Source organism: Amaranthus tricolor, chromosome 2, assembly GCF_026212465.1.
Source record: "Amaranthus tricolor cultivar Red isolate AtriRed21 chromosome 2, ASM2621246v1, whole genome shotgun sequence".
Lineage (NCBI taxonomy): Eukaryota > Viridiplantae > Streptophyta > Magnoliopsida > Caryophyllales > Amaranthaceae > Amaranthus > Amaranthus tricolor.
Window position 1 is genome coordinate 33,722,003 of NC_080048.1, and position 9,907 is coordinate 33,731,909.

A 9,907-nucleotide genomic window follows, 5' to 3' on the forward strand; every position below is an offset into this window, starting at 1 on the left:
TGATCACGATTGAGCCAAAAACTCATAATTGTGAAAGTAACAATGTTACACTGAAAGGTAACTATGAAATAATTTTAAAATTGTTTTTAATTTATAACATAATATCCTTTTTTTGTATATATAGTAACCGAACAAAATCAAACAAAAATTCTTCTCACCCTTCCATCCTTCTTATTTGATTCTACATCTATCTATCTATCTGTCTATATATATATATATATATATATATATATATATATATATATATATATATATATATATATATATATATATTAACATCGAGAGGAATCTATAAGATCTTGTATGCATGCATTTTAACTTTTATATATCCATCAAAAACCATGTTTTAATATCTCCTTCTTATATAAATAAAATATTTTAGATATAACTAATAAAATGAATAAGTGGAAATTTAAATTTTACTTTTCACTTTGACTTCCAATTTCATTTGTGTTTGACAATTGAATATTGGTTTTTGGATGTTGGTTTTTTTAGTTGATTTGTTTAACGAGATGAAAATGTTGGTTGTTTTTGTTGGCTTTTAAGCTAATTGAAAAAGCCACCTGTTTATGAAAATATTTTGAAAATTTAGGTATTAGATATTGACTGTTTATGAGAGAAAAAGTGGGTCAACATGCCAAAAGCCAACAAAAATGCTAACATGAGTAGCTTTTTTATTTTGACTTAAAAGCTAGTTTTTCAGCTGGCTAAAAAGTTATTTACCAAATAATTGTTTTTAACAATTTGACCAACCAACAAGTTAAAAGTCAAATCAACTACAAAACAATAATAAAAGTGGACATCCAAACACCTAAAACCTAAATCATAAACACTTAGTGAATTCTCTAAGATTGAAGTCATTCAACACTTGAAAAAACCAAGATAACATGTTCTAAGGTAGAGTAGTAAATTGTCCCCTAATTGGGACACTTATTAATACAATGAATTGACAAAACCTCATTTCTAAAAATCAAAGTGACAAAATGTAATTGGTAGTCATTAATTTAGAAGTATCATCCTCATCATCATCATAAATTATAATCATAAAATCAAACTAATATTATTATAAGTGTCACTCTTTGAATGGGTACTCTAGTCTCCCTACCTTGCTTACCAACTCCTCCAAATTTATTCCATTTCTCTTCTCCTCTTCTTCTTTCTCTCTCTACTCTCCAGAATCATCCCTTCTGTGCTTCCTCTAAACTCTCCCCTTTTCACCTTTTCACTTCACTCTTCTCCATCACAACCTCACTCTCTACACTCAGTGCTCAATTTCTTCTGCAATGTACTAATTTTTCCCCTTTGTAAAACCCTAACTATAAACCCTAATGTACTGACAATGTACGTTATTGGGTAGTCTTAATTTTGAAATAAACACTAATTGATATCATTTTACGAGAAAATTTAGGTTTTGCTTTGAAAATTTCGTCAATGTCGGGAGGTCCAAGGGTCAGATCGACGAATTTAACAGAATCTGAGGAAAGAAAAGTGTTAGTGTCTGCTGGAAATAAAACAAGAACTGTCATTGAAGCTCGTAAACCTACGGTAAAGCTTCAGAAAAAAGTGGATAGTTCTCCGGAGACGGAATCTAAGAGTAAAGAAAAGAAACTAGGTCAAATTACGCCTACATTGTCACCGCCGATGAGGAATCTTAGTGCTCCGTCGATTTTAAGGCACGGAAGTCAGCTGTTGAGGGGGAATTTGTCGCTAAATGCTTCGTGTTCGTCGGATGCGTCCTCGGATTCTTCACATAGCCGGGCTTCTACCGGGAGGATTAGCAGGAGTAGCGTACCGAGGATAAGGAGGAAGCAAATGGTTGATTGTAAGGTTGTGGATGATGGGTTAGGGTTAGTGAGTGAGGTTGATGGCACTTGTTTTAAGAAAAGATGTGCTTGGGTTACCCCAAATACTGGTATGATTTTCTGGTTATTGTATTCTAATAAAGTATTACATTTTTTAATATATATATATATTATATATATGTAGGATTTGCTTTTGTTGATTATATTGTGATTTATAGTGTGAAATGTGAATTTTGTAGCTTTTTCAGCTTGTTCTAAAAAAAATTAGGATTTTTTGTTGGTGTTTTTGTTCTGTTAAAAAAGTTATTTTAGTTTGATGTTTATATGGAATTGCTTTTGTTGGTTGTCTTGTGAATTATATTGGAAATGTTTTGACTTTAAAGCTTATTCCGGTAAAGTTTAGGAATTTTGGTTAGAGTTTTTATGTGGTTATGAGGAATTTAAGAGGAAGTGGAAGAACTTTATGATAGTTTGTTGCTTTATGTTAAAGTTGTAGTTCTGCTGGGAAAGGAATGTAATGGCAATAAATGGCAACAATGATGATGATTCAGCTCTAATAGGAGAATTATCGATATCTATGTGCATGTTTGTCCATTTCGGAGGATCTTTTTTGTTCATAATTTTCATTGCCGCACAATGATATTGATCCTTGAAGTGGTAATGGATTGTGTAATTTGAGGAAGGTGAGCATATGTTTGAAGATTACTGAGTTGCATTGCTATGAAAGCATGTACATTGGCTTAGTACAAATTATAGATAGATATATTCTTGTTTCTAACAATGGGGGAGGATAATAACTTGTAGTGTAAATAATTAAGGTGACAAGTAAGGGTGTATAAAATCGGATATCGAATCAATACGGATCTGGATATTCGGTTTTCTGGATAGTGAAAATCATGATCCGGTTCCGATCCGAAAAACCGGATATGTGAATATCTGATTTAATCCAAATCGAGTATCGGATATCCGATTTTTAAATTCTTATATTATTTGGCTTTTTTACAAAAATTTATAAGCTCACTTTGCTTTATTTTTTTTAATCAAGCTTATTTTTTAAAGTTAGAAAACAAATTAATTTGGCAAGATGGTTGAAATTAATTAACTATATTTAGTTATGCAACTTAGTTGTAGTTGAAAAACGTACTTATTAGTATATTCAACAACCTAAACAAAGTTTTTGCATAAAAAGCGTATATATATATATCTCATAAAATAGTAAAAAATATTAAAAACATAGATAATCCGATATCCGGTTTTGCAAAGATCTCGATTTGGTATCCAGTTTAAAGATAGATACCCGATCCGAATTATATGTTTTTCAAAAAACGGATAAATTATCCTAGTTTTAAATTAGATACATGATTTTCGAAATCGGATAATTTGGATCGGAATTTTTGCACACCCCTAGTGACAATTGAGCAAAATTTAATAAACTTAATACTACGTTGTATGTTACTCTTGTTTTTAAACTTTAACATTTTCCAAATATAGAAAGCGTGTGTATTTTTCAAAAGTTTCCTCATTGAACCACCAAATGCTTCCTCTTTTTTTGATTGCACAAATTCTTCTCCTAGGCTTTTAGTCTCTCACAATGTGATAGAATTGGTGCAATTATAAAAGAACGATGTAGGGGGTATATGAGAGTTACAAATTAGTAATTTTTGCAGTTTGCTTTTCCATCTAAGTTTGAATTGGTTCCAAACATATGCAAGGGTTCAATATTGGATATGTTTTTTAAATTGTTTTCTTTCCTTTTTTGTTACATTTTTGCCTAGGCCCCAACTCAATGAAATATGATTGTTCATTTGTGCACTTTCTCAAACCTACCCTACCTTATGTTACAATGCTACTGACTACTACAGACTTCACTACTATTGAGGGCATTTGACCCCATTACTTTTTTCGATCCCAGAAGTGCCTACCCTCCACCCCACCCTCTCCATTTCCATCTCTCAAATCCTTTTCTTTGCCATTGGCTTTCTTCTTATTGACCATGTGTTAGAGTTTATGGTGAAATTGTGTTGTATTGTTGCTGTTGTACCCTTTTTGAACTATTAGAAATGATATTTTCTCACTTATCTGTGTTTTAAGAAGGTGAGAACTAATTGGAAGAAAGGATTCTCTTTTTTTGTCATGTGGTTTAGAATGTCTCTTTAGCCAACAACTAATATTTAATTTTACCAAACATCTCTTGTTGAACTGCTAGCTTATCCAAGTAAGCTTGAAAACCAACACAAATAGTCGACGCTTCCAGCGGGTCAAACAAGCCAACTGAAAAAGCCAACGACTAAGTCTAACAACCAACAACGAACAATTATTTGTCAAACATTCCCAATGTTGGTAGTCAATTTTGGATTCCTAGACCGTAGTATGCATTACTTAAAATCATTCTTTTGTGTTGATTCACGAATTGTGGAATATTGTTAAACTAATTGGAAGTAAGGAGTATTTCTTTTACTTTGTTAATGTTGCTCAAAACTTTGACTTGCATTTTACAATTCTTATGATCCTTCCCTCTTCTTTCTTCGGTCTTTTGGTTTCTTGTGATGGACGAGTTTAGCTCGATTTTGACTTGAGATTCAATTTGTTGCCCTGGTGTGGTGAGCTAATTATAAATGCATAGATAACAAACTGTGGATTTTTGGGTTATGAGCAATGATAAAGTTGTGCCTTTGTAGTTTTTTCTTTGTTGGTTTGTGAATTAAGGTTTTAGCATTGGTGTTGTTTTGGTTTGTGGATTAATGAGTCTTGTTGAGCTCAAAATGGTAATCCTTATCATTTACACTTAGATACAATTGGCCATGTGTTGAAATTTTTGGTTTTCTTTTTTGGGTTTAATCAAAAAGTAAAGTTTTCATTTTTAAGAATTTCCATAGCGAGTCTACCTTGAATAATTCACTATTCACTCTTTCCAGTTGAAAATTTTGATTGTAGCTTTTCTTTCTTTCTCCTTTTTTCTTTTATAACTATAGCATGCACTAAAACTGTTTTTTAGAAAAAAGATTTCCTCCCTCTCTTTTAAAAAGGCAAGCCATCTGATTGCATGTTCTAATTTCGCATTGTGAGAGTGGGGATCCCAATTTTCCCTTAGGGATGCGCATTAACTATTATTTAGTTTGAAATTAGTTCCTAAAAGAATTGTTGTTTTTCAAGTAATTTAGAAACAAAAGTTCTAAGGGCAAAGTTCTGAAATTAGGTCAAAGAGAAAAGTCATCCAAAGAATAGTCTAATAAGTGAGAGAGCCCATTTGATCTATAAACCCTTCGTTAGTAGATGATGTAGGACAAGTCCCTTACTTTGCTATGGCCTCAAGTCTATTACAATGCCATTCATAATAGAAATTGTAGGTTGAGGATAGTCATTTGCATCATTGAACTCGAGGATTTTTTAGAATTTTGTATTGGGAGTTATCAAGAGGTGATCAATTGTAATGAAAATCTTTATTGAGTTCTTCACTTTGGGCATGAATATTTGAACAAGCCAAATAGAAATTCATCATCATAGGACCATAATCCAATGATTTGATCATCAACTCCTAACACAACAAAAACTTGTGCAGAAAATAAGTGTCTATACTGGAATGTAAAATACACGCCAAATAATTAAGATTTTATTTTGATAATTGGCTCCGTGAAACTCCTAATGGTTGGGGTTAAGGCCTTAGGATTGTTGTATTGGTTTCCAATGCAACATAGAAGGCATTATTTGGTTTCGTATAAAATTAACTTTGATTATTCAAACCATATATTGAGGTGTCTTATGATGCTTCAATTTTGAACTGTTTCTCTAAGAATCTTTTTATAAGAATAATTAACCTCAGCCCTCAAAGGTTAGACACTCAGCCAAAAAAATTACATATAAGACTGAAGAATAAGATAGAAGCTTAACACTTGGCCATTTTCGATGTTATTTGCTGATTGTACAATGTGATTGCCTTGAGAAGTTGATTTTTAAGAGGTTGGGGCTTGGAAGCCTTGAATCAATGCATTCAAGAAGTTTAGATTTGAAATTTGTAGTGATTCAAGCTGTGTTGCCAATGTGTGTAAGCAACTACATCATTAGAGGATAAATAATTTGCTATAATTGCAGAAGTTAGATGTAATTGCAGAAGGGAGATGCTTGGACTGTTTCATCTTAGTGATGACATAGACATAAATAACTCATGAAACCAGTTGATCTGCAAACTGTATATGCAGCCTTCAAACATCAAGGATCAGAACATTCAGAAGTTCTGTAGAATCCTCATTTCCATCTTGTGATTAACATTGTGAAAGTGGCTTGTGATATGAACAAATGGGTGTAGTGGTTGAAAGTTTTTTAATTTTCGGGAGAATGAAAGAAATACTTGTCGTACTTCTGTTCTTTTGATGCTATTATGCTCACTGCCCCAGCATATGTAAGAGAAGTTTAAAAGCCCTATAATTATGCGTATGGCTAGAGTTATGGTGCTTTGAATAATGTGTCTGGCTATGTACAATTTTGTTAATATTTCAAGAATTTGTGAATTTAGAGTTTCTGTGAAAAGAAATCATTGTATCAATACTTTAAGATTTGGTGGGAGACTTGAGTAGAGGGTAAAGACCAAGTGGAGACAACCTACAACCTCTTGGTAAATTGGGGGTAAGATTGTGTATGTTTGGCATCCTTTACCTATGAGCATCTTTTCAAACATCTGAACCAAAGATACTTCAATTTTTTTTCTCTCCTAGTGTTGAATAGAACTTTAGATACAGTTGGGCCTTGGTGTACAGTGAACTTGAAAAATGATCTTTTTTCTGTAAGCATTGAAGTGATGATGGTGTTGGTTTCAAGCAATAATTGAAATCATAGATCTGTAGTTGTATGTTGAATGTTGTGTATAACTCCATTAACAATTCTACTTTGGACTTTTGTTTTTTATTTTTTATTTTTTTTATTTTTATGAATTATTATATACCTAATTTTAACTTATGCTTCAATACAGAATGCTTAATTAGTAGCTCAAATTTGTTGAACTATGATTTATGAGAGCGGCTTTTTACCTCGTCACTTTTATTTGTAAATTTTCTCCTGACTTCTGCTGATATTATCATTGAGTGGGAAACACTACAATACAACATATGTTCTTTTGCTGTGGAAATACTTTGTTTAGGCTGTTGGGTTTAAGAGAAAGTGTTAGCTATTTAACTAGCCTAGGACTGATTTGAATTTTAGACAACTTGCTTTCCCTTACCATGGTGGTATAGCATAGATATTCATTTCTCGATGTTTATTGTGTTCTTTAAGAATTCTTTTAATGCTGACAAGTTTAAATATACTTCTTTGATGTTTGATTACAAGAAAACGGATTTTGTTTCGGAAAGGCCCAAATAAGAAAATTTATGCTGCTAAAACCTATTCTTCCTTGCGTACTTGTGTGTGTTTGCTGGGAAGGGATGGGGGATAGCTCAATCCTGTTCATCAAGAGATTAGTTTATGGAAATTCTCACGGTTGTTCATGACTCATGAGTTCCTATTTTGCATGTTATACTTTTTTTGATGTCGTATTTTTGTCGATATTCTAACACGATTTCCTTTTCTGAAGAAGATCCATCGTATGCTGCTTTTCATGATGAAGAATGGGGAGTCCCGATTCACGATGACAAGTATGTCATGAGGGAATTTACATATATCAGTTTTCCAATTTGTCAATCCTGATCAATTTACTTGCCTTTCTTTACTTGTAGCAAACTGTTTGAACTGCTAAGCCTGTCTGTCGCTTTAGCTGAACTAACATGGCCTACTATACTAAGCAAAAGGAACATCTTCAGGTATATTAGTATCTCCACTTTGTGCTACATTTCTCTCTTAATAGCCATCTATTTCAGAAACTCCATTTATGTAAACATATTTTTAAGTGTTAACTTACTGCAGGGAAGTCTTCTTGAATTTTGATCCAATATCCGTTTCTAAATTAAATGAGAAGAAGATTAGTGGACCTGGAAGTCCTGGTAGCACTCTATTATCAGAGATAAAACTACGCAACATTGTTGAAAATGCACGTCAAGTGTGCAAGGTACACAACATTCATTTTATATGCTTGATGCACTAGCATTTTTTCGTCATTGCCTCATTGACATTGTATGTACAAAGATATTGAGCATATTTGATAGATACGTGTATGGATATGGAACAATTTGGGCCTGATAGTTTAAGGGTTGATTCATAAACATTTTTTCTTGTCATTGCCTCATTGGCATTTTATGTGCAAGTATATTTAGCACATATGGAAGAGGCATTAGTGGATCAATTCGGTCCTGATTGTGGTATTACATGAACTTAATTGTTTAACCATACAATAGTTGGAATAGAAGCAAATGACAAACACCAACTGAAGTACAAGTATATGTGCTGAACTGCTGATCAAGTATTAACCAACAACAAAGCTTCTCTCTAGAGTTTGAAATCGTACTCATGGAAGCACAATTTATACACCAAGAAATTGAAATGACTAGTAGTTGGAAGAAAACTTACTTAATTGTTTTGCGGATTGTTGTAAACTCTTTCGAGCCAATTAGTTTGTTAGTCATCTACTTTATCGGCTGGGCTAAAATTTTGCTATATAGACAATGAGATAGAAGTACAATGTCATGATCCTCGTGCATAGAAACAACACAGTTTAGAAGGCTGAGCTAAAAAAATCACTAAGACCATTACTGTTTTGTTGGTTGTAAACAAACAAATCCCTTCATGGAAGTACTGCTTTTTTCTCGTTTTTTGATTCCTTTCTTGGTGTTATGATGTAGATAACTGAGGAGTTTGGATCTTTCGACAAGTACATATGGAGCTTTATAAATCAGAAACCTATAGTAAACAAGTTCCGATATCCACGTCAGGTGCCAGTGAAGACCTCAAAAGCAGACGTGATTAGCAAGGATCTAGTGCGAAGAGGGTTTCGAGGAGTGGGGCCCACAGTAGTCTACTCGTTTATGCAAGCAGCTGGTTTAACAAATGATCATCTCATAAGTTGCTTTAGATTCCAGGAATGTACTGCAGCTGGTGAAGGTTTAGAAAAACACGATCAGGCGAAACTCGACGAGGAGAAGCCAATAGATATGGATAAACTGGAGATGACTAAAGCTTTGGACGAAATGAGTTTCTGCTCGGATTGCTAAACCTTCAATTTTATTGATAATATCAGTGTTTCGATTCGTAGGAATTTGCAGACGGCAGTTTATTGTAGAAATGTGAATCATTCAGTTACCCCCTTCAATCCAGAGTGAATTGAAGAAAAAGGGGGCAAATTGTTAAGTCATGGGTTGTAAGCAATTCTGTAATGTGTAATGTATTTCAGGTAGATTTCCTTTTTCGTGTACAGTTGCAATGTTCGTTTAGTTATCCTTTTGTGTACTCATATCAAGTGTATTGTCCAAATTTATCATCATTCATTACACGTATGCCATGCTTCATTACTTAGTTGCCCAATTGAATTATCAAACTTTCTATTCTGATGAAATGTTTCATTTGATTTTGCATATTTGTTGATGTTAGAGGTGTTCAACGATGATCTGATAATTATCGGACTTTGTAATCGAATTTGACTTGATTCGACTTCAAAATGAATTTAAAATTATGTAAAAACCAATGTGAACTCAAAATTCGATTTTGAAACAACCCTGAACATGTGACCCGAAAATGACTTGAGTTGATGTACTATTTTAGTCCGAGATATCTCTTATTGTTGTTCCTGTTTACTTTTGTGGAACAATTAATTACAAACTTAATTTCTTGATTTTGACTAATCAAAGATTAATACTGGTGATGTGGAAACCTATTTCGCAATCCTGCCAAGTTATGCAATAAGACCGCTTCTGAAGATACTTGTCCCCGTAAGAAATAGCAAGGGGTTAATAGGGTTCGGAATGTTTTTCCGAGGACCATTCCGACACCTAAGTCAGTATCAGTCTTATATAATTCGCCTTATAGGTCCTTCTAGGAGTACAGTGGCTACAAGGTGGATTACTACCTATGACTTATTTTGACGTGAGGTCTTTATGAAAAGATGATTTGTGGAAAATATTCCCTGTATCTGACAAATGTTCTATAGAAGATTAATAAGAACAGTTGCAATTACTCTCTTGTATTTA

At 33.2% G+C, this 9,907-nt stretch overlaps 1 protein-coding gene across 2 annotated transcripts; it reads left to right on the forward strand.

The window, feature by feature from the left end:
• The first annotated feature begins 1,064 nt into the window (after positions 1-1,064).
• Positions 1,065-9,236, forward strand: LOC130806390 (uncharacterized). Of its 2 annotated transcripts, none has more exons than XM_057671445.1 (5): positions 1,065-1,912; positions 7,369-7,426; positions 7,508-7,591; positions 7,695-7,836; positions 8,567-9,236. In XM_057671445.1, exons 1-5 carry the CDS (start codon positions 1,432-1,434, stop codon positions 8,933-8,935), a joined length of 1,134 nt encoding a protein of 377 aa, XP_057527428.1. In that variant the 5' UTR covers positions 1,065-1,431; the 3' UTR covers positions 8,936-9,236. The 2 variants fall into 2 exon arrangements, with proteins under 2 accessions (XP_057527428.1, XP_057527427.1); XM_057671444.1 differs by having other exon boundaries at positions 1,074-1,912; positions 7,366-7,426.
• Positions 9,237-9,907: the final 671 nt, after the last annotated feature.

Bases quoted from the DNA above. Each gene is read 5' to 3' on its own strand.
- LOC130806390 (XM_057671444.1), top strand. From the start codon at position 1,432: ATGTCGGGAGGTCCAAGGGTCAGATCGACGAATTTAACAGAATCTGAG. The intron at 1,913-7,365 runs GTATGATTTTCT...CCTTTTCTGAAG, and splicing joins TTGGGTTACCCCAAATACTG to AAGATCCATCGTATGCTGCT. The intron at 7,837-8,566 runs GTACACAACATT...GTTATGATGTAG, and splicing joins ATGCACGTCAAGTGTGCAAG to ATAACTGAGGAGTTTGGATC.